Here is a 27,310-nt window from a genome sequence, read left to right as displayed (position 1 = left end):
CGAATAACTTACCCGCGTTGTTTCCGGCAGCCTGCCTCTCTCTCTCTTTCAACGACGTACACGCGTCATCCTTCCTCGGCGGAGATGATCACACCGCCCGTTTCACTCACACGCCGCCTAAAAACTCGAGGGACAGACAAACACGGGCTACTGCGCGGCGATCGTTCGATTCGACGAGTACGATGATGACGGCGATGGCTAACCGTTCCAAGAGTCTCTTTCACTCGTAAGAAAATTCGAGAAAAATCAGTGTCCACAACACCCAAACGCGGCGGCCATAATGCAGCGAACGGTAGCGACGCGGTCAGGCGTACTCGCGAAGCAACATCGATTCCGGTCATGCGCGGTATGATTTCGCGCCTGTCTCGTCGGGAAAAATTGGCCGCTTATAACAGAATTAAACTATTAACTGTTGTTCTCTGTTACTTTTATATTTAAGTCTTTTGCATTCTTCCTTTCATGAGAGATTTTAATTTATTTATTTTTAATTCACTTAGTAAATAAGTCACGCATCGATCTCAAGCAGTAAAGCTATCGACCAATGAGACGCATAAGCACTTGCCATAGTTTTTAGTAGACAAAATATATGATAAATAATAAATATTATATGTAAATATGCAGATGTATAATTAGAATGATTCTGTCGCCTTTAATTTATACAAAAAACTTCTTATTTAAAATTATATATAATATAAAATCAGAGAGAAGCCTGAGAGGGGTCACGCCGCCGTTTTTCCTGTAATGCTTTCTCTAGTTGGTACAGTGGCGTTAACTGGATCCATTTTAGAACCGGCCAAACTACGTGGCCGGATCCATTTTTATAAATAATAAATATTATATGTAAATATGCAGATGTATAATTAGAATGATTCTGTCGCCTTTAATTTATACAAAAAACTTCTTATTTAAAATTATATATAATATAAAATCAGAGAGAAGCCTGAGAGGGGTCACGCCGCCGTTTTTCCTGTAATGCTTTCTCTAGTTGGTACAGTGGCGTTAACTGGATCCATTTTAGAACCGGCCAAACTACGTGGCCGGATCCATTTTTCGGTGCCATGGTAAAACGGTCGATTGGTGCATGTCCGTGCTAGATGCATAATTGTGGATTTAACATGGACATACATCAATCGGCCGTTTTAATCAAAAATACGAAAATAATGGATTTATTAATATTTTTTGTTAGCCGCGCGTGATTTTTTTTTATTTTAATATATATATGGACGATATGTGTTATTATTGAAATATTTTTTTATAAAAGTATTGAAATTATTTTATGCGTATACGCGCACATGTAAAATATTATTCTCGAAAAGAAGAAAGAAATAAATAATAACTTTAGACTTTAAGAAATAAATTTATTTTAGAGTAAAACTTGTAAATTGTAAAAATTGTAGTGAATGAAACAAAATCCTTGTAAAACAAAATAAATTATTGTGTATAGTTTTGTAATCTTTACAGTGTTGACGATAAATAAAATTAATTTCTTTCTCTAGTACAAAATAACAAAGCAAACACTGCAAAAAAAAAATATTTTTTTCCTTGTCTATTATCCTTGAACAAAATATTTCGAGCAATTACAAATGATATTTTTATTAGGTTTGGCTTTCGGGTTTGAACCGTGTAATATTTTCTAAACAATTCAATATCTGAATTCCCTATGTTGAGATTGCACCAGAAATTGAACTGGTAGAAAATAATCACATTTTTAATTTCCTGCCAGTTGCTCTTTACAAGCTTTATATAATTCTCACGACCAAATCTCAAATACGAAATCGCGCGTGGTATAGCGGTAAACAAATGAACTAACGGCTGAATACTATTTTTTGTAACGTTTTTGAAATATTAAATAAATAATAATTCTGGATATATGAAAATGTGCGCACATTAATACTTATTATAATACTTAAGATTTCTAAATTATATTAAATAGCCTACATAACCGAAAGTAATCATGTATGCATATTAAATTTTCATAAAATATATTTATAATAATATTTTAAAACATCCTACAAATGTCCTGAATTGTCCTGAACATATTCAGGATGATCCTGAGGACGTTCTGTGCTGTCTGGGCATAAGAACAATTTTTTATAATGTACAATATATGTGTGTTACAAAATGGCCAACATAGTTTCAAAATTTTAACAATTGTTTTAAAATATAATTCTCACATAAAATGTAACAATAATGTTTATAACAAAAAATAAACACGATATTGGTACAATTGAAAAAAGATAATATAATTGTTAGTCTATCCTGCTGATATGATACACAAAATATCGATAGTAATAAAACAACAAATCACCAAGTTTAACAGGCACCCGTGTCTTACATATTGTATATTTGTTCACTTTGTTACCTATTATCCTACTATTATTATTAATCATCATACAATATTTAATTGCTCGTATAATTTTAACTATATTTTAAACATATAGCGTTTTCGGATGAACGGGTTAACCCAACCCGGTTCAATTTTTCAGTTTCTGCCGTCACATTGTAACGGCAGACCATGCTTGATTTCTGCCACATTTCTACTGTCAGATCTGATATGGCAGACTTCGCTCGATATTTGTTACATATCTGCTGTCACGACGTAATAGCAAATAATACTCGATTTTTGCTCTATTTTCTCTGTTATATTATATCGGCAAGCCGTGCTGCCAGAAATTAAGCTTAATGAGGACGCAGCAGAGCGAAATCTGCTGCGAAGTCATGATTGAATTTGCTGGCATACTGCTGGCACACTGCTAGCATTTTGCTATCTGGTGATTAATTTGATTATATATTATATAATTTAGGATGTAGATATAATCTGACTCTGGATTACGATTTACTTTTTTTATTGAGTATATTTTATACTTCAAATTAGGTATAAAGGTTAGCATAGTAATATTTTATACGATTTACATCTATATACTTTTACATTATGTGTAAAAATACTGTGAAGTATTCTATAATAAATGTCTGATCATTATTCAACATATAGCATAAGAGGAATGCTATTATTATCAAGAGATATACTTTAATGAAAATATAATAAAATTTCGTATAAGATTTATATATAAATCATTTATGCGTTACTTTCTTTCAACAGCCATGGCAATTGAAGAAAGTTTAATATATATACATAAATTCAATATTAATTCAATGTATACCAGACATGCCGATAGGATGGCCTAGAGCGATAGCACCGCCATTTACATTAACTTTCTCAGGATTTAGTCCAAGTTCTTGAACACATGCAATTGCTTGTGCTGCAAAGGCCTCGTTTAGCTCATAAAAATCCACTTCCTCCTTTAAGCAATTTGCTTTTTTCAGCTAAAAAAATTAATGTATCTTCAATCACACATACATAATTGTATTCCATTTTACACTGTGTTAGCATAATATAAAATTAATTCGAAAATAGATATATACTAACGACTAATTTAACAGCTTCAACAGGGCCGCAGCCATGGCAATGCCCATTCCTTCTCCAATGCACAACGATGCGACGCCCTTTTTCTTTCCAGTTCTTTCTAAAATGTGTAACAGAGTGACCAATATTCTTGTTCCTGAAACGCAAAATTTTATGAAATGAGAATTTTGTTGAAGAAAGTTTAATATATATACATAAATTCAATATTAATTCAATGTATACTGAATCGCCAATAGGATGGCCTAGAGCGATAGCACCGCCATTTACATTAACTTTCTCAGGATTTAGTCCAAGTTCTTGAACACATGCAATTGCTTGTGCTGCAAAGGCCTCGTTTAGCTCATAAAAATCCACTTCCTCCTTTAAGCAATTTGCTTTTTTCAGCTAAAAAAATTAATGTATCTTCAATCACACATACATAATTGTATTCCATTTTACACTGTGTTAGCATAATATAAAATTAATTCGAAAATAGATATATACTAACGACTAATTTAACAGCTTCAACAGGGCCGATACCCATAATCTGAGGATCAACTCCAATCGTTGCTACTGCAACAATTTTAGCTATTGGTGAAATTCCTTTACTTGCAGCAGCTTCTTGAGACATAAGAACTACAGCAGCTGCACCATCATTCATACCAGATGCATTGCCAGCAGTAATTGTGCCATCATTCTAAATCGAATATAATAATATCAAAAGTTGGATTTTTTTTTATAAAGTTGTACGAAATGTTATAGAAAATAATATTTACATACCGGTTTAAATGTTGGTCTTAATTTTGCAAGTTTCTCCACAGTCGTTCCAAATTTTGGGAATTCATCCTTAGATACAACGATAGATTCTTTTTTACCTGCAATGGTTACCGGAATAATTTCTTTGTCGAAATATCCAGCATTAATAGCAGTCTCTGCCTTCTGCTGAGATTTACTCGCATAGCGGTCCTGTGCCTCTCTACTTATTGCATATTTTTCAGCAACATTTTCAGCTGTCAGAAATGTAAATAATAAAAAGATGTATATGATAACACTTGTATAAAATTTTAAATTTTATAGTAGAAATTATATCCAGTTGTAATATTTTTATTTTACCTGTGATTGTCATATGGATATTATAGAAAGCATCTATTAAACCATCATTCATTATTGTATCAATTAAATCACAATTCCCTATTTTTATACCATTCCTGAGGTAAATGGCATGCGGTGCTCTGCTCATGCTTTCTTGACCACCGGCCACAATTATATCACTTTCTCCTGATTTTATGGAAGAATAACCATTTATTACAGACCTATAACATATTTACATAATGGATTATAGAGTTTTATGTTATTCAAAATACATTTTATTGCGTGGTTAAGTATGGATATATTGTACAACATATTATAGATTGTGCGTACTGTAGGCCAGAGCCACATAACATCCCAGTAAGCATATGTTTATTTGATAAGCAGGAACATCAATAGGTATGCCAGCATTGACTGCTGCTTGTCTTGCAGGGTTTGGATCTTCTCCTGTAGCAAGTACCTGAAAATATGCGTTAGCAAATGTATGTATATTTTAGATGTATATAAATTTAGATAAATTTGGAAATATATGCGTTCTATTATTTCTAATCTATACAAATTAGATACCTGTCCTATAATGACTTCAGAAACTTCTGTTCCTTTTAATCCAACTCTTTTCAGACTTTCCTTAATAACAATGCTTCCCATTTCTGACGCTTTCAAGGAAGATAAGCACCCACAGAATGATCCTACAAAATAAAAAAATTGTATTATTATAAAATTTTATATTTGGATTTTATTGCATTACTACAAAATTATTTTAAATAAATATTCAAAAATAAGCTGAATTTTGTTTTTGTGTTTTGATGCATCTTAATATACTATATACAGAATGAGAAAAAAGTATGGAAACCCTGAAAAATTTCGAAAAATATAAATTTTACAGAAAATTGTTTCAAATAAAAGTTGTGGGGTTTAAGAAGATCTATTTACTGATCTTCATCAGTTTGGGTTTGGACGGCGTCGCTACCCATACAGCACAGAACATTGCAATTACATTGCAGTAATGTTACAATCTTACAAGTTTTTTTGTTGAACAGTATAATTACATACTTTTTCTGGAAAACAACTATTTTTTTATATAAATTGATCTGTCTCATTATTCTGTACATAAAAGTATTACGGTAAGATTATCGAAAACTAAATATTTTACGCGATATTTTATTTTTTATATAAAAATATGTCAGATTAAGATATAAAATAATTCGAAAAATACTTAATGAAAAAATACTTTATTATAGTGTTTTGAAAAGGTCTCGAGAAGGGCTACAAGAATATGTAATAAAAAATAAGGCTTTCCATTTTAAAAATTCAAGGTGACCTTGTCCTGACCTTATTATCTCTCAGTAAATAGATTTTTTTAAACCCCACAACTTTTATTCGAAACAATTTTCTGTAAAACATATTTTTCGAAATTTTTCAGGGTTTCCGTACTTTTTCCTCACACTGTACATATAAATTTTTTGCAATATTATTACATTATATTTTATAAAATGTTACTGTTATTTTACAATTGTAATATAGTATTCTATGTGTGTATATATGTATACATATATAACTTGAATGAGTTTATAAGACATTTTAATTTTTATTGTTTATATTCGGAATAATTTAAATAGCACAACATATTTTACAATTTTGCTTTTGTAGTTTAAATTCTGCAATAATTTGTACACTTTGATAACTTGATCAAATTACTGCACTTAATTTTATTGGCAAGTATTACATATCATTCCTCGTTTGTTACCTATGGGTGTCCTAACAGCCGAGACAATCATAACACTACGATCATTCATTTTTACGAATTGCGAATGAACACCAAACTCTACGAAAAACGCACGAAGACTGCTATCTTTAAGGCCATCGCACGTTAAAAAGTTGTAGTCGTAATCGTAAGACCATAAGCATCGACCAATCATAATCAAGCATTCTAAAGCGTAATAAAAATGTTTGAATTATAATTAGTCGATTTGCTTATGGCCTTACGATTACGACTAAAATTTTTTCACATGCAATGGCCTTTATGCCCGGTCTACAATGAATTGTTAATTGTTAGTCGTAAGCAAATTGATCAACCATAGTCTATTATTTCAAGAATATTCTCGGAATAATCGACTATAGTTGGTCAATTTGCTTACGACTAACGACTACCCAGCAAGCAAAATGATGCAAACTTTGCAGCAAACCCGAGCTTGCCGTGCACGGCATGACAACAAATTTGTGGCAAGAATAGGGCAAATCTTGCCGTGCACGGCATGACAACAAATTTGTGGCAAGAATAGGGCAAATCTTGCCGTGCACGGCATGACAACAAATTTGTGGCAAGAATAGGGCAAATCTTGCCGTGCACGGCATGACAACAAATTTGTGGCAAGAATAGAGCAAACCTTGCCGTGCACGGCATGACAGCAAATTTGTGGCAAGAACAGGACAAACCTTGCTGTGCACGGGATGACAGCAAATTTGTAGCAAGAATAGGGCAAACCTTGCCGTGCACGGCATGACAACAAAGTGGCAAGAATAGGGCAAACCTTGCCATGCACGGTATGATAGCAAAGTAACAAGATCAGAACAAACTTTGCACTTTGCTCTGTTCTTTCCGTAAATGTGTTATCATATCGTGTACAATAAGGTTTGCTCTGTTCTTGTCGTAAATTTGCTATTATAGAGTGTATAACAAGATTTGCTACTAATTGATGTAAAGTTTGTGTTACACCGTGAATAGCATCATACGTGTTCTTCTATGCGTAAAATTTACGGGCAAGCCTTTTTCTATTATTTACAGCATCGTGAGACGAAAAATTTTGCCGTCAATTTGCTTCAAACTTTTTGACAAACCAAAACAAGACAAATGGTTGCTACACAATTGTTGTCAAAATTAAAGCACACCTTGTCGCAAAACTTTGGCAAAACGTGATTTTAACATTCTTGGCTATCTGGGTAATGACTCATTATAGACCGGGCTTTAGACTTTACACTGCTTAACTGGAATTTATTGGCTACGTTCCGTCACACGTTTCATGCATGATGCGCGCATGACGCATTATACTTATCCTTCTTGTTCATCAAATGTTAAACAAAGATAAGTAAAAAAAGGATAAGTAATGCATCATGCGCATTATGCATGAAACGAAACGCAATCATTATATAACTGGTGATTATAGCGACGGACGACACGTATGTCAGGAGCGGAGTCGTGAAAATAAAGATATCCAACGGAGACGAGAAAAAACTCATTGTAATTGCGTAAATTTATAATCTTTTTTTCTTATCTCTCTTGAATGTCTTTATATATTCTCAAAGATATTTAAAATGTTTTTTTTTAATAACATTACAAATATAAAATCAAGAATCAAAGTAAAATGGCAAAAGAGCCACGCACAGTTTTTTGGGGCGCAAAGGTATATATTTTAAACCAAAAAATTAAAAAAAAAATAAATCAATTACATGATTCGCGAAAGGCGGACGTTTCGGCCCTTTTTTTGGCCCTCATCAGCGCAAATAATAATAAAATTAACAATATAAACGGCATACAAAATGAGTCTTAAACAGTTAAAGCGCAAAGTTACATGATAACCGATGATAGAAGGCGTAATCTCTTATGTCGCTCCAAAAGGCAAAAACCATTCTCCATGTAGTCCATGTTATTTCGCGGCAGAAACCTCGATTCTTTAAGCGTAAATCCAAGAACATGGTGAATTGTGTCTGTAATATGAGCGGAGTGGACGCGAAATAACATGGACTACATGGAGAATGGTTTTTGCCTTTTGGAGCGACATAAGAGATTACGCCTTCTATCATCGGTTATCATGTAACTTTGCGCTTTAACTGTTTAAGACTCATTTTGTATGCCGTTTATATTGTTAATTTTATTATTATTTGCGCTGATGAGGGCCAAAAAAAGGGCCGAAACGTCCGCCTTTCGCGAATCATGTAATTGATTTATTTTTTTTTTTAATTTTTTGGTTTAAAATATATACCTTTGCGTCCCAAAAAACTGTGCGTGGCTCTTTTGCCATTTTACTTTGATTCTTGATTTTAATTGTTTAAGAGCCTTATTTTTATATCTTTTTTATTACAAATATACTTTTTTCTCACTTACGGTACGCCGGATTTCAGTTGGAACCCTGCTAATTTTAACCGTCGGTTAATCTAACGGGACTTGGTGAAATTGGCCCTATATAGGACTCTAGGCGTTTAGAATCAGTACTTAACGTAACGTAATGCATTACGGAAAAGCTTGTGCGGTGGCCCTTACTCTTCCTTCATGGACATTATTTAAGACGGTCTTGAAATAAGAACTGACTACATAGACATAGTATATCTAGGCTGCGGTCCGAAACAAGCTTACAGCGCTAACAGCATGTTCACAGCCGGTCCGATTCACGCTTGCAGTGTTCTAATGAACAAAGTGGCGCAAGGGGCACGAAACAGAGTATGTCCTTTTCTATGTGCATCTTTATCCCCACTTCTTAAATAAAGGCAAACGCTAGATATACTATGTCTATGGTCTAGATATACTATGTCTATGGTCTAGATATACTATATCTATGACTGACTATGAATACCGGCCTAGGACTCTAATGTAGGTTTAGAGAGGAAACTCTAGACTAATTAGATAGCAGATGTGTTCGTTGTAGCCGCATTTTCTTGCATTCTCTTTCGGCATTTAAAATAAAACGAATAGACCTAACATATGATAACATTTTTCATGTGTGTGTGTGATTGTCAATGTTGAGCAGTGTCTTTTTCAACGTCTCTCGGTCCGTCTACGGAATAACACGTAAAAATTTTTGTACGAAAATGGCAAAGAAAACCGCAATTTTGCTAATTGCCGATGGAACGGAAGAAATGGAAGCCGTGATAACTGTCGACGTTCTAAGACGTGCCGGGGTACGTTATCTTAGATGATTAACACGTCTCGTAGTGTCTGTGAGAATCTGTATATAATATTCTGTATATAATATTCCCTGGAAAATAAAAATCATACGATGTATATATTATTTTTATTCTTTTATTATAATCTCTTTCATAAAAATATTGCGTACTTGCATATCAATGTTTGATAATTGTGAGGATCTTAATTGTTTTTATATCTTGCTTATTACTAATTGCATGTGTGATATAAAAATAAATTTATATTTATTGGAATAAGTGATATTTTTTGCTAATTTAATCAACATAGAATAATTGTTAAATTTTGATGTAATGATTATAATTATTGAATAGATTGCTGTCACCATAGCTGGTCTATCTGATGGTAACTGTATGAAATGTAGCCGTGATGTTAAGATCTGTGCAGATGCTAATTTTGCTGATGCTACTAAGAATCAGAAGTATGATGCTGTCATATTACCCGGTGGTCTCGGTGGATCTAAAACATTTGCATCTGTAAGATTACTTAAGAGTATTTTGTGTATTATAACATATAATTATCTAAAATTAATATTCTCATTAGTCGGCAGAAGTTGGAAAGCTATTACAAGAACAAGAGAAAGAAAACAGATTGATAGCAGCTATCTGCGCAGCTCCAACAGCTTTGAAGGCTCATGGTATTGGCAAAGGAAAACAAATTACTTCTTATCCAGCCATGAAAAATGATTTAATCGATGAATATAAGTATCTAGAGGAAAAAGTAGTAACAGATGGTAATATTTTTTTACCATATATTTATTATCAAGTACATCTAGTTTTATTCAAATTGATATTACTTTCGATATTTTTATAGGTAATCTTATAACGAGTCGAGGACCAGCGACTGCCTTTGCTTTTGGCTTAGCTATCATTGAAAAATTATTAAACAAGGAAACAGCTAGTACAGTGGCAAAAGGAATATTGTATGATGACTACAAATAAACTTGTCTATTTTATATATAAGTTGCTATATACGTAAAATAATCATTATAAATTTTGTGCGATATATTTTTGGCTTTAGGAAGATAATGTTTATTCATATATGAATGCATATAATATATAATAAATAAATTTTACATAATAAAAAGCAAAGTAAATAAAAAAAATTTAATGTAAAAAAAAATCTTGAAAAATATTTTTAATAGAAATAATTTGAGAAATAAATTATAAGAAATAATATTGTTATCTTCCTCGACTTTTCATCATAATTGTTTGATAATACAGAAATATACATGAGGAAGAAAGATAGAGTGCAACTATATCGAGCGGGAAGCTTAAAGACCTTCTCTTCTCTTCTTCTTTCAATACGGCCAGAACCTAGCGTATAATGTATACGGAAGTGGCGTTAAGGTGCCATTACATGGCAGCGTCGAGCGTCATCTGCGTCTGCACAGAAATCATTGCGCAGGAATCTGAATGAGATAGATTTCAGCTTCTTGCGGCTAATAGCATGATGAGTGATATGAATTCGATCAAGATAAAAAAAATTATGTTCTGATACACATTACTAATACTGAAAATTGATATTTATTTACATTATACACAATAGATATTATTATTATTAAACAAAATATACATATATAAAACGTTACTATTCCCCAGCAGAATATTAGAATCTAATCAAGGGATATAATTTTTATAATTTTTTTTTCTCCATGTTATTTATAACATATTGCTCCTTTAAATAATTTCCTACTTTTAACAATAGTTTTTCAAACTGTGTCATTTTGTCATTTGTGAAACCCTGTTTGTATCTTATTTATTTGAATATTTCAACCATCCAAAATCTATTACTGCACTTGAATTCACACACACACACACATCTATTATATAATAAAATAAATGAAATAAGTATAATTCTGGGCAAGTAATATTCTGCGCAGACGCTTAACGCTCGACGCTTGATGCTGCTATGTAAAGGTGCCTTTACATGGCAGCGTTAAGCGTCGAGCGTCTGCGCAGAATTTAAACGAGATAGATTCTAGGCTGAAATTAGATTCTGCGCAATTCTCTGCGCAAACGCTCGACGCTGTCATGTAAAGGCACCTTAAAGGTACCTTTAACAAAAATAAAAACAAAAATCCTCTTAGAAGAGGAGAAAGTCCAAAAAATAAGATCTAAACAAAGGACACACGTGCAACACGTCAAAACACGTCCGTACTCGACCCACTCGACCAAGGCCGCAACGGAAGTTAAGCTTAAAGACCGTATCAGACTACGCATTGAAAATTGAAAATTGAAGATTAAAGATTGGAATTTGACTAATCAGAACAAAAGAGACTAAAATTTCTTTGTCCTGGTTGGTCAAATTTCAATCTTCAATGCGTAGTCTGATACGGGCTTAATGATTCCGCCATCAACTATAAGAACGGATTCACACCTTGGCAGAAAAGCAGAATGTACTGCTTATTTTCAGCGCGAGTTCTGATTGGCTTCTGCTTTTCTAGCACGAGTTCTGATTGGCTTCTGCTTTTCTGCCAAGGTGTGAATCCGGCCTAACTCTGGACAACATATAGTACACAATCCATATTCTCATCCATAGATTAGTATATCTAGACCGAGCGTTTGCCTTTATTTAAGGAGTGGGGGTAAAGATACACGTAGAAAAGGACATACTCTGTTTCGTGTCCCTTGCGTTCTTTCTCGCTCGCACAGAGCATAGCGCTCTCTTTCGTCATGCTACGTGCGAGCGAGAGAGAACGCAAGGAGCACGAAACAGAGTATGTCCTTTTCTACGTGCACCTCGGCTCCCACTCCTCAACACTCGGTTTGGATATACTATGTCTATGTTCTCATCACTCAATGAATTTACAACTTACAACCGGCTTTGGAAGTTGGACGACGCGCGATATTATAGACACGATGAGGGACGATTAGAGCGCGTGCGTGCGGCGCGTCAGTAATGCCCGGTTTAGAAGAGAGTATTTCGCACGACACGAGTCCACCACCCACGCGCGCCCTAATGTCCGATGGGGATCATGCAGTGACCGAGCAAGTGAAAAAATACGTCTTCAAATCGCGAAAGACGCAAAATTGTGCGCAAGGCGACGAGGGCGAGGAGAGCTTGGAGATTCGTATTCCAGAGGTGAGAGGAAACGATCAGTGTGGATATCGTGCGACTTTACGGCCGGCTAATTCCCGGTGAACGCGAGCTACCGGTGTTACGTGCTGTTTGGTTAGATCGTTCTTCGAGGCGAACGATTTCACTAGCGAGAGAATCTGTATTGAGATCCGTCTCGTACAAAATTATTATATATATTTGCTTCTTTGCTTCCTCTATACGATTCGCATCTTTCTTACCGTTTCTGTCAATATCGTAGAACTTTTCATTATTATTAATGTACTCAATATCCATTTAGTATCCATAGCGATAACACGTGTTTACATGTAATGATCTACTTACAATTATTAAAATATTAAAGCAAGTATCTCTAAAGATATTATTTATAATTTAGACTTTGTTTTCAAATTATATTATAGGATACTTTTATATATTGTTATAGGATGAGAATATTTTTAGCACGGATTATTATATAACTTAGAATTGCAAAAAATTAAGCTTTTAGATATATTAGATAAGTAATTTTTAGAAAACAACTTCAAGAATGAAAACAAACATTTCATTACTAATTGCAGTTGCTGCAGGCTAATTATAGCTTTTACACTTGGCCTTGTGCGCGTGTGCTCGCCTGGTACCTCTGGGAACACAGGGAAAATCTGCTCGGCAAGCGTGTCTTGGAGATTGGTGCTGGTACTTCGTTACCTGGTATTCTTGCAAGTAAATGCGGCGCAATTGTGACCTTGAGTGATTCTGCAAACCAACCAAAAACTCTACAGCACATTAGAAGGTGTTGCGAATTGAACGGAATTGCAGATCAGGTACGAATCGTTGGCATCACCTGGGGCTTCTTTCTGTCCAGTTTGTTTTCGCTTGGACAATTGGATTTGATTATTGGTTCAGATTGCTTCTACGAACCCACCGTGTTTGAAGATATAGTGGTCGTCATAGCTTTTCTATTGGAGAAGAATCCACATGCGAGGTTCCTTTGTACATATCAAGAGCGCAGCGCCGATTGGTCCATAGAGCATTTGTTGAATAAGTGGGGACTCTCGTGTATGCACATAACGTTGGATAATCTTGGTGCAAATTCCAACGTTAATATACACGAATTGATGCAGGATCATACGATACATCTGTTGGATATACATCGGGAATAAACGAGTAAATCATTCACCTGCCATGGCTGGTAATGGTTTCATGAAATATATGATTCATGTTGCTAATATTCCCTGGACAGTAGGTCGTCACCAGCTTGCTCTATACTTCTCTCAGTTCGGATATGTGCACGATGCCACTGTAGCGTTCGATAAACAAACTGGTCTCCATCAGAATCATGGATATGTAACATTCTTGAAGAAACAAGATATGGATTCAGTGTTTGATTGTAAGCATTCTTTGGAGGGAAAAGATTTAATCTTGTCTGTAAAGAAATACACCGATAACGATAATAACGGTAATAGTGCTTAACTGAAAGACATTGCAAATTTGTAAATTGAGATGGCCGGGAGCGATTCTAGTATAACTGATCTGGAGGAAACCTTCAATAGAGCTGCCAAATATCTGCAAACATTGGTATCAGAATTAGATTCGGGTCAATTACTTGGATTTTATGGTCTGTATAAACAAGCGACTATGGGTCCTTGTGACATACCGAGGCCCAATTGGTATCAGATGCAAGCTAAGCACAAATGGGAAGCGTGGAAAAATCTCGGGGATATGAGCCGCGAGACCGCGATGGCCAATTACATCCATGCTATCGCAAAGATAAATCCGTCGTGGGAAGAAGAGGCGACAGCCGAATCTGCAGGATGGACATCCGTTAGCAAGTTATCTAATACAGATGCGGAATTGAGAGATGCCGATAAGACGTTCTTGGATTGGGTCAAAGAAGGCAACGAGGCGAAGGTGCGAGAAATATTAAACGGCGAACCCACGCTCGTGAACACGCTGGATGAAGATGGTTTGTTACCTATACACTGGGCCGCGGATCGCGGTCACGTAGGAATCGTACAATACTTGATCAGAAGTGGTGCGAATGTCAATTCACAAGATCGGGATGGACAAACGCCTCTTCACTATGCGGCAAGTTGCGGTCATGCGGAAGCAGTGAAGTATTTACTTTCGAGTGGAGCTCAAACTATAGCGGATAACGATGGTATGACACCTAAAGACGTCGCCGATGAGCATCTTGCAGCTCTTTTATAATACTATACTAGTGTATATATATATGTATATATATATATATATATATATATACATATATACGCTCTATGTAATAACACGATTGTTATTATGTTTGCATATATTAATAAATCCAGTGGATTGATAATCTAGAAGTGCTTTAATCCATTCGCCGCGTTCTAATAGAGAGTAAATCTTTATTTATGTACAAATAACTCGTCTAATAGTCCATTACATTCACAGCCTAAGCATACCTTGGGTAAATGCGTGATTTGTCATTGGCTAGATTTTTATAAATTTAACTCGCTGCTTAATTAATATTGTGAACAATACAAAATAATTTCGAAATAATTCCATATATTTAAAGCGCTCACGAAAATTTGTAGAAATGCAAATCTAGCATTCTTCTTCGACAGAACGAAGTGCAATAAACTCGGGATCTTTTAGGTACATTACGAATTTTATTTGAATCTATAAAATAGCACAGTGAAAATTTCTGAGAAATAAAGTTTAGAAAATTTTATATTACTTAATTGTAAATTATAAAGTTTATTTATATATTATTTTGGAAAAGAGAGAAAACTAACAAAGATGATTGCATTAATATCGTATAATAATTGTATATAACTGATAAATATTCTGTTGTAGATACATATCTGATATTTATAGACTCAACTGGCATGATTATCTTAGCCTGATAATCCAAGATCACAAGTTCATTGCATACAATTGTAAATATTCCGTGATGTAAACATAAAAATTAATGTTTAACTATATTAAAAGAGTTCTTTTTACTTTTCAGATGTTAACAGTAATCCAGAGTCATGCATCAAATCGATTAAATATAAGGCGCCGATACGCTAGTTTTTTTTTCAGCATTTTATAACGATTAACAAACAATCTTCACTAATAAATATCACCCGTTGATTCAATTCCAATATACTGATCATATCAGTTCTTTCAAACATTAACTCGTTTTTTCCCTTTTAAAATGGACGTATTAATTAAAAATTTATATTTTAAACGCTGATGTTATTTAACGTTTTGCAGACTAAAGTTTATTCTGTAATAACACTTCAACTTTATATATTGAGCACACTTTGTGCACTTCAATATTTACAATAGAAATGTGATGTAAACTCATATTTTTGTTCTTAGAGCTTGTCTCTTCTTATTCGGAATAAGTATAAAAATTGGTAATAAGCTGCAAAAATATCATGATTACGAAATTAGATGTATACCTAAAATTGGTTTGGATACAACGCATGGCGTGCTAAAAGCTGCCAAGTGCAAAACGCTTTCTAAACGTCCAAATGCATACTTATGTGGATCTTCTTGTTACCATATAATGGCAATTCTCAAAACGCTCTTTTCATTAGATTATCCGTTGGAATACGATAAGAAGTCGTATAAATAGGGAGATCACGGGAAAAATAGAGTAACTTTGTCCGAATATTATCAAATCTATGAATATACTCGCCTCGTTTTCAATCCTCGATGGACGAATGCGATGTTTCTCTATATAAATACAATCATGATACTTCTTATCAATCGAAGATTTTCAGTAACTTTTTGTCCATGTAGATTTCATTGGTGATATCATACGTGTAAAACGTCTTTAAAAATAAAGACATCTGCAATATCTTTCAAGGTCGCGATTGTCTCTTGCACTTCGTATCGAGCTCCATTAGAGATTAGTGCTTTCTTGTTCCGATTTAGGCCTTGTGGTAGGCGGTGGCGGTGGCGGTGGTTGCGGCCTCGGCGGTCGCTGATGAACTCTTGGCGAAGCTGGCTTCTGCTGCGGCGACTTGAGAATCGTCACCACTGTGTTGGTCTGTGTTTGAACGTCCATAATATTACCTTCCGATCTAGTTCGTACGTGCGCCTTGGTTTGTTCGTGCGGCGTATCCAGCTTCTCAAGCTTCTCCGAACGTTCAGCACCATATAATGACATTGACGACGGACGGCTACCCACACTTGGACTTCTCTGCAAGTTCGAAGTTGCCGTGTTGCCAGTGCTCTCCATGCCCGGGATGACGTTGTTCCCCCCACGAACTTGTATTATACTGACCTGCTGTTTGTCCACAGAGTACACATGAGCCCTTTCCAGTGTTAAAGGCTGTAAAGAATTTAACGAGAACACTTAATTTTGTGGAAGTTACCGCGTAACAAGATATATAGATTTTATATATAAAATAGAGAGCATATATACATGTGTGAAAAAGCTTTGGATCAGATCAGTGTGCTATTTTTACTTCAAATATAGCTTACGTTATTTCAAAATGTAATACCCAGGCAGTTATTTGTTGTCCACTTGTAGTAACTACATTTGTTACAAATGATTATCACATATGTGTATAGAGAGATAAAACTTTAACTACATCAAATTCTTTTTACTCACCCCTGGATCTGTTTCTAGATTATCATTAGTGGGACGCGGCTGTCTAATGAGGCTCGATGGACGAACTAAACCAGGTGGTCGTTCAGGAATCGCTGGTTTACCGCTTCTTTCATTTAGAGACACATGCATATTCGTAACATTGCTGTCTGATTTTTTACGTAATTCAACGACTTCTTCTGTAATAATCAGATATAGATTAACATCACAGCAAATATGAAAGGATAATACATATAAATTAATATACATATAAAATAACATTAAGAAAAATATTTCACCTGTGTTATGCACAATATTTGTTATACTTCTTGGTGCCGCAACTGGTCTTCTCCTTTCTAATGTGGAGGGTTTTTCTGTAGGCACTGGTTTTGGTTTCTGCATTATAATTTCACTATGCTCGATTTCTGTAATTATCTTAGCAACATTATCGGACGAGTTTCCATTTGGTTTCTCCTTTGCACTTGGTATATTTACTTTTGTATCATATCTTTGCAGTTCTTGGGTACTTTTTTCCACGTCGTGGAAGACTTCATTTTGGGAAACGCCGGTTTCCTGTAACCGTTCGGGATTATCAACAAAATGAATTGATTCCGTCGGTATCGATTCCGAAATTGATTGCGACTTCGTATCCGTTTCCGCATGTTTGTCATGCTTTTCTGTATTGCTTTCGTGTCGTATCAATTCGGTGTTTACTTCGTGCTTTTGTGCTTTATATGTCGATCGATTTAGAGTAGATGTCAACACTCTCGGTGGTTTGTCCGGCGTCGGGGGCGGCTTGTCGTCTCTTTTCTCATGCCTGTCCGGAGTATTGCCACCTGGCGGTGTTGGTGCCGGTTTATTCTTTCGACGCGCCGCTGGTTTCGGACTGCCTTGCGTTGGACTTTCGCCGTGATCACTAAGACTACAATTGGACACACAACGGCGCATACCAATACTCTGACTTTCCGTATCATTTATAATGCCGATCTCTAGATCGAAATCCACTTCGCCAGGGAAGAACCAATCTGCATATGTAATTAATTGGTCTACTATAAGACTAGAGTTGTTCGCTGTACTCATATTCATCCTGCAATCATGACAAGAGTATATTTTTAATAACACAATATTGATAAATATATAATGTATATAAAATTACTTACACTATCGTATTTGCGTCCTCTTGCGGACTCCAAATCAGATTTGGTGCAATGACAATAGCGATGTTTTGCGGTGTCATTTTATTTACATCTTGATTCTTTGTGAGCACAGCTAAGAACTTAATTAAAAACCGCAAGTTTTCCAAGTTTGCTGGTGGCAATTTATATAATACCTCCCAAAGAGCTCGTAACCTCGTGTCATTATGCGTGATTTTTGCCGCAGCCATCCATTCATGATACAATCTGAATAATTATAGATACATTATGTACTGAATGATAATAAGTACTGTGGTCTTGATTAAAAATAATCGATACTTACTTGTACGTCAATAGAGGCTCCGGTAATTCGCGTAAGTATGATTTCAACGCGCCGGCAATAACATGTGGATCTTTGTATTCAAGGGCTGTCGCTAAAGTGAGACAACAGGCATCTAGACTTAACTTAATTCGTCGCGATTTCGACGCGGCACCAGCTATTCTAAAAAGACCTTCCTCCTCTATACCCAAACGCAATAGTGCGGATACACATAATTGTATGGGCAGTGCGATTTTTCTATTTGTCACCCTAAGATGTTCTTCCAGAGGATATCCATAGACTGGCTTCATTTCGTTATCATCTGCAATTAATCATTTTATATTTCATTTGTGCTTACAAGTTATTAGTTTGTCAAAAATTTTCCTTATGATAAAAACATTTCTATAACTGTATATGGTTTTGAAAAACACATGAAACTTACTAATATAACTCTCCAATCCAGGTATAAGATCTTCAAGACAATGCAATGCGCTTTCGTGATATGCTCGCTGAAGTTTTATATATTGGATAATTGTTTGAGCTAGTTCAGTCTCTCGCGACATAAGCTGAAACATCTCTGCAGCCAATTGATCTCTGCATTGTTCAACTTTTGATTCGGCATCTTCTAATTCCTCCTTCAAATTATCTATCTTTGTTGCACCTGTACCTATATAACATATCAAATTTTTATTTTTCAGATTCATAGTAATCTTATAAATTACATTGTATATTTATATACTTGCTTTATGCAAGATAAATCGGGAGGAAATAATAATAATGTGGATAAAAGAAATAAAATTTAAATTTAATATTGTTTATATGCTAATTGTTATAAACTTTTTGAACAAAGATTTGAAATTTGATGATTATTACCAGTGCTGTGTTTAATTGCTTGAAAATATCTTGTTCTAGCACTGTCCATATCTAAAATATGACGTGCTAAATTCCTTTTATGCTTTAATATATTTGGTACATCGGTATCTAAAATATGCTGCAACGGGGCAGCTACATATTGCTCGACTTTTGCCTCATGTTCTACAGTTTCATTAGCCAGTGACATTTGTACTCGCCCACATTCTACTAATGCAAAACTCATGAGGCCATCTTCACCAGCATTTTCCAACATGGTTTGCCCGAGTATATACTCAGGGCATTTTTTCTAAGAAATAAAACAAAATTAATATGTGTAAATGCTGTTAAACAATTTTAATAATAAAAGAAATATAGCAATAAATCTTAAATTTTGATATAATGACAATTATCGATAAAATTTATGCTAAATATAGTTAAAATTTTATTCTCATTTATAAATGATCTTATATCGACTGATAAAATTCATTTATTTACCAAACGCTTCTCCTTAAGAGCCTGGTCTTGTGTAATAGCTTGGTTCGGTGGGTTTCCGAGTCTTTTACTGAGACCGGTAAGAGCTGCTCTTATCTGTTCAACATGCTTGTCAGCATCCACCAAATCATCCGTTAATACTTCTGTTCTACCAGCTCTGTTTATATAAGAAATAAAATTTCATTGAAATATTCTATATTTAATTGCAAGAAAATCTTATCTTTTATTTTTTACAAACTCTGTTTTATCTCTTCTAATCTGCTCAATATCCATACGAGTAATCAATTTTGGAATACTTTAATCTAGAATTTATCTTTCTCTTGTGATAATTCATATTTTATTAGTCAAATATAATCTGTCCATAATTTTGACACATCACTCCTAACATAAAATATACATTTATATATAGATCCCTCTTTGCTTGCAATTATAATATTACAAGAGTACAAATATTTTGTAGCAGCAAAAAGTTATTATCCAATTTAAAATGTAATATATATATATATATATATGTAATTGATAAAGAAAGAAGATAATTGAAGATAATTGAAATTTAATGCGATATATAAAGTACGTAGATACGACTTGTAACTGAAGTTTAGGAAGAACGCGATTAATGTGGTTGGCGTCTTTATCTGAGTCAGCTACCTGGAGAAGGTCTGATCGGCGAGCTGTTTCACCCGGAAAAACTGCTTCTTCATGGTTGACCGAGCTGTCGAGACACTAGACACTTAAAATTTGCGGCACTACGCTTCGCGAACCGTCCCGATCCCGCACGCTTTTTCACACACCGATACCTCTCGACTCGTGCTTACGCTCGCGCATTCTTCTCGGCTCCTTCAACGTGTTCGTCGCGCGATACCGATGAGAAAACTCGGCGGAGACAGGGAGGGACTTTCGTGTCGCGGCAAGGGCGAGTGTCCGTCATGATGTTTGTACAATGATCTCATAGCCGGCGCTGAAAACAGATACGTTTACAGTTGATCTATTCTCGTGCACCATCGATAAAATCCAGCGATAAAGTCCGGGACTAGCGCCTTATTTCCACCCGGCGATTTCACTGGATAAATTTGGGTTAAGTAAATCTAACTTTGCACTTTGCTGTCCTTTTATTCCTTTCTTTCTCTCTCTCTCTCTATCTTTCTCTTTCTCTTTCTAGATTATAATAGACAATGAACGAACGTTTCGTTTAGCAGCAACTATCCGGCGCAATCCGGCGACGTTGAGGTTTGGGGCGATTGCCACGCTCTTATGTCATGTCAAAGTACCGGTCGAGCTTTTTAAACGCAATTTTCTTGACGTTTTCCTCTATTTTCCTCGTCGTAAAGTATTGTGAAGTATAGCGAATCGCGGTTTATGTACTACGCTCGTTCCACGACGCGATCAACCTGGAGGTCGCCGTATTAGGCGCACCTTTTCGTGATTCACCAAGCTCCGATATATATTCGACGTTTTTTTTTTTTTTGTTTTTTTTGGGTGTTTTTGGCAACAATCCCCCTCGAATTCCTTTCGCGATAAGGTGACGGCACGGCTAATAAGTCTGTCAAACCCGCGCAAAATCGCTCTCGTCTTCAATCCCCTTTACCTGTGAGACTCGCCCAAGAATCGATTCTTCACTCGCGCGTATCGCATGCATCGTATCGATCGATGCGAGAATCAAGGTGATCGATACGCACGAGTGACTCGATGTTCGATAATCGAGAAGACGATATATCGATCGATCTCTCGCATCATCCGTCGTCAACTTCACGGCTCGCCAGAAGAGTTGTACACAGCGCTGTATTTCACTGTGCGTCGCGCGTTTTCACTTCTACTGGCCCATGTGCCCATGCGATGATCATCTGTCAACGGCAGCGAGGAGCGGAGTCGTTTGCGAGCAGCCGTCTTGATTCTTGATCCGAAACCGCGCGCGAAACGCGAACCTATACGACGATATTATTTTTATTTTGTGACAGGTACGCGAAATTATTCCGCAATCATGGTGACAGATCGACCGTTTTTCAACGTGATAATGCTCAGCGTTGGATTTATGCTGGTCTTCACGGCGTTTCAAACGATGGGCAATATAGAGGTGAGTGTCGATACTGGTACGCATGTTTATTATTAGATTTGTTTTTTGTTAGCTGAACTAGAATGGAATAGAGAATGAGATAGATATATATTTAGAAGAGTTTGAAAGAGGGAAAGGAAAAACGGGAAGTGCAACAAGTTCAGCTAAAAAGGACAAATCTCTATTATTATTATTTACGTCGCATTCTTACATTTCCGTATGCGCACTTTGCGCGCTTTGACCGTTGATAGTTTCACGACACACATCGCAGTATGTATATGTATGTGTTTTCGAAAAACTTAAGAAAATTGAAATCTTGGAGTGGGGAAATTAAATGTATGTCTGAATTAATAAAGATGGAAAAAAATGTCACATTTTGATACAAACGAAAAAATTTTCAGTTTTAAAATAATACTCTTTCAGAAATAAACGTTTTGTAGAGCTATGTTTTTTACCAGATTATATAACAAGTATAAGAATTTTATGTTTTACATTAATAATCGATAAACATCCGCCTTTTTTTCAAATTTATATTTGACGCGTTTGCTTGTGCCAACTTTGAAAAGATCGTTAAAATAAAAACTCAAGTAACAAACTATCAGAGTAAATTTAATGTTAATAAGAAGTTTCAAAGTGATCGATATATATAACACTTGCTTTTATTATATATGTTTATTATCTTATATTATTATATATGTTTATTAAATATATTTATTATATATTTATTACGTTAGTCAGAAATTATTACATTTTACACATTTAAATAATTATTTTTTAAAAATAAATAATAAAAGGAAAAAAACAATTAAAACATAATATATAATTTAAAACAAAAAAAGCAATAAGTTAGTAAATACATAATAAACATCTAGTTTTAATAAAGCATTTTTATAATTTGGACGATGTGGGGATAGAATAATGTGGGGGTCATTGATTTATAACACTATCTTTTATCCCCTTGACACAGTGCAAGCATTGGATTAATGGAACGATTGGATAATGGTGATTAGCATCGTGATTTTGTTTAGCACGTCCATGAAGTACGACGAGCGAAATTTCTATTATATTTAGGTATTCAAGTGCAAGCAATTTGTTTGAATTACTGTTCCATTTTCACTCACATTATAATTTGAGAACGAAAATAAGTTCGAAACGTGCGAATATATAAACATGATTTAATTAGAATAAACAAATAAGAAATCAATTTTGATAAAATTAATATCTTTTTAAGTATTTGAGTTTTGAAATTGAGTGCATCGACGCGACGATGCATATAACGCGATGAAACATTATTGTTTTGTAAAATATTAGAAAGTATAGATTGCGAGGACATTACGCAGTTTAGAAAGTATCACAAAAGGTAAATAATTAACTGGTCACGATCGCCAACTGGTTGGCGAGGTTGGAATGTCTCTAAATTATATAATATTGTTTTATTGATTGCTTTCGGTAGATCGTGAAATGCGTAATTTGTGAAACACGTATATTAAGCACGCTACAATTCTTTACAAAATCTGCCCTTTTTCCAAAGATGAAGCAATGTTTGAGTCAGGTCTTTGACGTTAAAAGATCTTTGAGGTCAATCTATTATCAATGTATTCTTCATTCTCTTATCAACATAAATCTTTTACTAATACGATTTTTCTCGATATTTTGATAATAAGTAATGAAAAAAATGATTGTTTCCTGCCGTACACTTTTTTCTCATATTTAGTAAATGTAAATCTGTCTATATTATATTATTTATATTATTACAACAGAATCTCATCTTTTCGTAATTTGTTATTTTGATTATGCAAGATCGGAGATTGTTATGTTTTCGGAATAATATTTCTGTGAATAATTTCTATTTCGAACTTCTATCTATCTGAAAGATGTATTCCGCGGATATCGTAATCTGCAAACGCTCAAGTACTATGTTCCGGTAAATTGTTGGTAGGGTCTGTTTAGTCTGTTAATTATTACCAGCTACATTATCTCTCCATTTCATAAATATCTTTGGATATGCGATATCTGCCAGCGATTTTTTAATAACGAGGCGTGAATAATTGATCACTGCGGCATAATACAACGATCTTTGTTTGCGCGAATTCACCGATGACTAATGACATTACGTCCTATTAGCTTGCAAAAGTCGTCGTACATTAATCAAATATTCTAAACAGTGATACACCGAATTGAATGATGATATTTTTGCACACCGTCGTTCTTGTCTTTAAATTTTTTAAAAGAGCAAGTGAAGAAAAATTATGGTATCGTAACTGAGAAAAAAAATTGAACGTTTTTGCAGAATAAGAGAATTAATTATTCGAAGATCTTCAAAGAGTAATTGAATCATAAAATCTTTAAGCTTCTCCTTTGAAACGAATTTACGCAATCGTAATCTCGTTAAATTTTTAAAATACTCGTTTTGTAGAAAGTTTTGTTAATTGACAGTATAGTTTAAATATTTTTGTATTCCTGATTTGTGTGTGAAATCCTTAATGTTTAGAAATTAAGTTTTTTAAAATCCGTGTTCACACACAAATCATTAATCTATTTAAAATGATTAGTTTAAAATTATCACCGTATGTATAAATTACAAATTTTTACAAATAAATTTTTACAAATAATGGTGTTTTTCTAAACAACTTTTTATGACATGTATGTTTTTCACATGACAGTTTTATTATCGTATCGATTGATGTATTTTGCATATTTAATCGTGGAAGGCTTACCACATCGCATATATCAATCTTTATCAAGAATTAAATTATTAATCCTCTCTATTAGAAAAACGTGTTGAAGTTATAGAAATTCTCGATTTAATTTTACTATCGATATCACATTTTACAATGTATGTATCAGAAGTTGCAGCTTGTAGTCATGTTTTCACGTGACTTGCATAATAATTAAATTGCATCTAGAAAAACTTTTAATTATTGCTTGTCCTTCGCCTCATTATCTCGCACATATCAAATCAATATTTCTATTGCTAATTCGATGTTAATTACGATTGGTATCGTAATATAGTTCTACCAGATCATAATCGGATCATTACTGAATGGAAATCGTTCGTTACTCGATGTGTGACGTCAATACCTTATTCTAATCTTATCTGATTAAATTATGCAGTGTTGAATTAGATAGAAAGAGAAAAGAGGAATGAAACGTGAAAATTTCATATCTTCAAACAGCTGTTTTTTACATTTCAGCCGTTAAAATTTTTCTTTTTCAAAAAGCTCAGCACAAATGAATCGGGATTTTGTCAATTATATCGAAATTTTAAAAATAGAACAGCTGATTTGAAAGATGGCGAAGGAGAAAGTTTGGGAGTGTTTATCGATGTGAAATGGAATACATATATACTAGACCTGCTTAATAATTGCATCGCCGAAACCCGTCCGAACTGACACAACCGGTTCCCAATCGAATTCGCGTTTCATGTGTTTTTCATCGTGTCGCAATTCACCGAAAATCATGACCTTATACTCTCAAATTTTGTGCAAAGATCGAAATAATGCGCGTCAGAAGAATTTTCCTCGATCCATCTTTCTCACATGCACTTAAAAAAAAGGTATTTAAAACAGAATACCTTCTTTCTCGGTTGATGCAATTATTCTAGGTGCATATTATGCACAACATAATATCCTTTCACTTTTAGGCTCGATAGGACGACATGAAAGAGAAAGGGGGAGGGAATCGTAATATCAATTACCTATGTAATACGATATGTTCAACAGCCACCGACTAGATAATTTATGACTAATAAGTGACTCATCTTCAATTAACTGATAAATATATGCATATGTATTTATCAGTTATATTTCTCTAAACAGACGTTTCAATAATTATAATAGCTTTAATTAAAATAGCAAACGTAAATTAGAGAGCTCTGGAAATGTCGTTTGATATGAAAGATACGTCATTACCGGAAGAGATAAGAGACGTTCGTAATAAATATACAATTTCATGTTATTCTCTCGGATTTTCATGCAATCACAATCGCGTTTAAAATATATTTAACTAAATTAAATTAAAATGAATTTAGATAAATTAAATTTTGCTTTTGAAGATTCTTCGAATATATGTGTGTGTATATATAACCCAAGTACATAATTATTAAATGTGAAATGTTTCAGATTTTTCGCACTTTTTTACATACAAATGTTTCGTATTCACGAAGCTATAGCATAAGTTCGCTTTAAAGTTAATACTGTAAAAGCAACGTAAACATCTATTTGTAATCTTTCAATACCAGAACAGATTTTATCATATGTCTCTATCATGATGTATACTTTGTACCCGATTCTTAAAATGAGTCGCAAAATGAGGTTACGAAGATATTTGCGAAAAAATTTATCATTACTTCAGTGAAAAATCTGCTTATTTATTGATTACGTCGTTGATATAGAATATTGTATTTACTCGAATAAAGCAATAAAGTAAATACAAGAACATTGTATTTACTCGAATAAACATACTTAATTGGTAACAAGCAATAAAGGATTCAAATATTCAACGAATATATTTTACTTTGAAAATAATTAAAGGACCTAACGTTAAACATTTACCTGCATATCTCTGATACCATATGAATGTATTATCATATTGCATCATTAGAAATGCGTTACAGAAAAAATATCTATAACAATATAACAAAATTATGAGAGAAAACAGATATCTTTCTTTTATATCAAATTTGTATTTATGGCCCATAATATTTCGTTTAATAAAGTTATCGCGTTAGCGATAACATTACTTATATAAATATCGATTATTGATAATTTTTAAAACGCAAACGAAATTTGATGATGTTCTTTCCGTAAAATAGTAGTTGGCGACATGTCCGGAAATAAAAATAAGCTGTTACTTTCCTGATGTGAAAGTGCAATTAAAACTATTGCCTTCGATCGATCCGATTTTAATATAAGTAAAATCGTGAATAATACAGATATATTATATATACGAACTTTTTAAATGTTGATCAAGTAATTAATAGTTAGATCTTTGATATTGTTTGTTATAACAATGAATGTGTACTATTTTATAGTTATATTATATAGATAATTCTGATTTACGCTTTTTATTTAATTTTTAATATATCTATGTTTTTCTCATTATGTGTGAAATTGTTATATTTATATAACAATTCCGAATTTTGTTTGAAACATTTTTTTAAAATCACTTGAGTAATATATTTCTATTGTAGTTTGATAGACTCAAACATTCTATACATCTTTTTAAAAATGAGCTAATAGTATTTAAAAAAAAATATAAAGCAATTTTTATTTCAAAGCATTAAGTATTCTGAGGTTATTTTTGGCTGACAATGAGATATAAATATCCTGTTTTTGTATGTAAATATAGAAAAACCAGTTTCAGGGTTAAGTAAAAGATCCTGAAACCAGAAGAATTCAATGCACATTTTATAATTTCGCTCTTTTTATTGGCATTCCT

At 34.0% G+C, this 27,310-nt stretch overlaps 6 protein-coding genes and 1 pseudogene across 15 annotated transcripts in view; 4 read left to right on the top strand and 3 right to left on the bottom strand.

The window, feature by feature from the left end:
- LOC115239905 (arginine-glutamic acid dipeptide repeats protein) overlaps positions 1 to 416 on the bottom strand; it is a 30,494-nt gene extending 30,078 nt beyond the window's left edge. For all 3 annotated transcript variants that reach the window (XM_029814749.1, XM_029814752.1, XM_029814753.1), the window contains exon 1: positions 13 to 416. The gene's annotated coding sequence lies outside the window, so the exon portion shown is untranslated. The remainder of the gene's footprint in view (positions 1 to 12) is intronic.
- Positions 417 to 2,959: 2,543 nt separating this feature from the next.
- Positions 2,960 to 7,457, bottom strand: LOC115239977 (annotated as a pseudogene).
- Positions 7,458 to 9,162: 1,705 nt separating this feature from the next.
- On the top strand, positions 9,163 to 10,517 carry LOC115239978 (protein dj-1beta-like). Its single transcript, XM_029814871.1, has 4 exons — positions 9,163 to 9,385; positions 9,722 to 9,883; positions 9,951 to 10,140; positions 10,221 to 10,517. Exons 1-4 carry the CDS (start codon positions 9,224 to 9,226, stop codon positions 10,346 to 10,348), a joined length of 642 nt encoding a protein of 213 aa, XP_029670731.1. The 5' UTR covers positions 9,163 to 9,223; the 3' UTR covers positions 10,349 to 10,517.
- A 1,686-nt stretch (positions 10,518 to 12,203) lies between these two features.
- LOC115240029 (methyltransferase-like protein 23) lies at positions 12,204 to 13,718 on the top strand. Its single transcript, XM_029814972.1, has 2 exons — positions 12,204 to 12,491; positions 13,043 to 13,718. The coding sequence occupies exons 1-2, from the start codon at positions 12,309 to 12,311 to the stop codon at positions 13,622 to 13,624; spliced, it is 765 nt and encodes a 254-aa protein (XP_029670832.1). The 5' UTR covers positions 12,204 to 12,308; the 3' UTR covers positions 13,625 to 13,718.
- A 149-nt stretch (positions 13,719 to 13,867) lies between these two features.
- LOC115240030 (acyl-CoA-binding domain-containing protein 6) lies at positions 13,868 to 15,584 on the top strand. 4 transcript variants are annotated; one of them, XM_029814976.1, is made up of 3 exons: positions 13,868 to 14,622; positions 15,297 to 15,379; positions 15,451 to 15,500. In XM_029814976.1, the coding sequence occupies exons 1-2, from the start codon at positions 13,965 to 13,967 to the stop codon at positions 15,344 to 15,346; spliced, it is 708 nt and encodes a 235-aa protein (XP_029670836.1). In that variant the 5' UTR covers positions 13,868 to 13,964; the 3' UTR covers positions 15,347 to 15,379; positions 15,451 to 15,500. The 4 variants fall into 4 exon arrangements, with proteins under 4 accessions (XP_029670836.1, XP_029670833.1, XP_029670835.1 ...); XM_029814973.1 differs by lacking the exon at positions 15,297 to 15,379 and having other exon boundaries at positions 15,451 to 15,584; XM_029814975.1 differs by having other exon boundaries at positions 15,297 to 15,584.
- LOC115240026 (rho GTPase-activating protein 44-like) lies at positions 14,832 to 21,397 on the bottom strand. Of its 5 annotated transcripts, none has more exons than XM_029814964.1 (10): positions 20,470 to 21,397; positions 20,060 to 20,202; positions 19,825 to 19,978; positions 19,351 to 19,636; positions 18,920 to 19,144; positions 18,502 to 18,799; positions 18,186 to 18,425; positions 17,325 to 18,112; positions 17,050 to 17,225; positions 14,832 to 16,767 (listed from the first exon to the last, which is right to left on the bottom strand). In XM_029814964.1, the coding sequence occupies exons 2-10, from the start codon at positions 20,092 to 20,094 to the stop codon at positions 16,336 to 16,338; spliced, it is 2,634 nt and encodes an 877-aa protein (XP_029670824.1). In that variant the 5' UTR covers positions 20,095 to 20,202; positions 20,470 to 21,397; the 3' UTR covers positions 14,832 to 16,335. The 5 variants fall into 5 exon arrangements, with proteins under 5 accessions (XP_029670824.1, XP_029670825.1, XP_029670823.1 ...); XM_029814965.1 differs by lacking the exon at positions 20,060 to 20,202 and having other exon boundaries at positions 14,832 to 16,635; positions 16,720 to 16,767; XM_029814967.1 differs by lacking the exon at positions 20,060 to 20,202 and adding an exon at positions 16,920 to 16,971 and having other exon boundaries at positions 16,653 to 16,767; positions 20,470 to 21,302.
- A 195-nt stretch (positions 21,398 to 21,592) lies between these two features.
- Positions 21,593 to 27,310, top strand: part of LOC115240028 (UNC93-like protein MFSD11) — a 9,144-nt gene continuing 3,426 nt past the window's right edge. The window contains exon 1 of the mRNA XM_029814970.1: positions 21,593 to 21,892. Coding sequence (XP_029670830.1) covers positions 21,800 to 21,892 — 93 coding nt within the window. The 5' untranslated portion in view covers positions 21,593 to 21,799. The remainder of the gene's footprint in view (positions 21,893 to 27,310) is intronic.

The sequence above is a fragment of the Formica exsecta genome, unplaced genomic scaffold (assembly GCF_003651465.1).
Source record: "Formica exsecta isolate Colony F162 unplaced genomic scaffold, ASM365146v1 scaffold4, whole genome shotgun sequence".
In the NCBI taxonomy this organism is placed as follows: Eukaryota; Metazoa; Arthropoda; class Insecta; order Hymenoptera; family Formicidae; genus Formica; species Formica exsecta.
The sequence above is the reverse complement of the archived record's forward strand: the minus strand, read 5'-3'. Positions and strand labels throughout refer to the sequence as shown.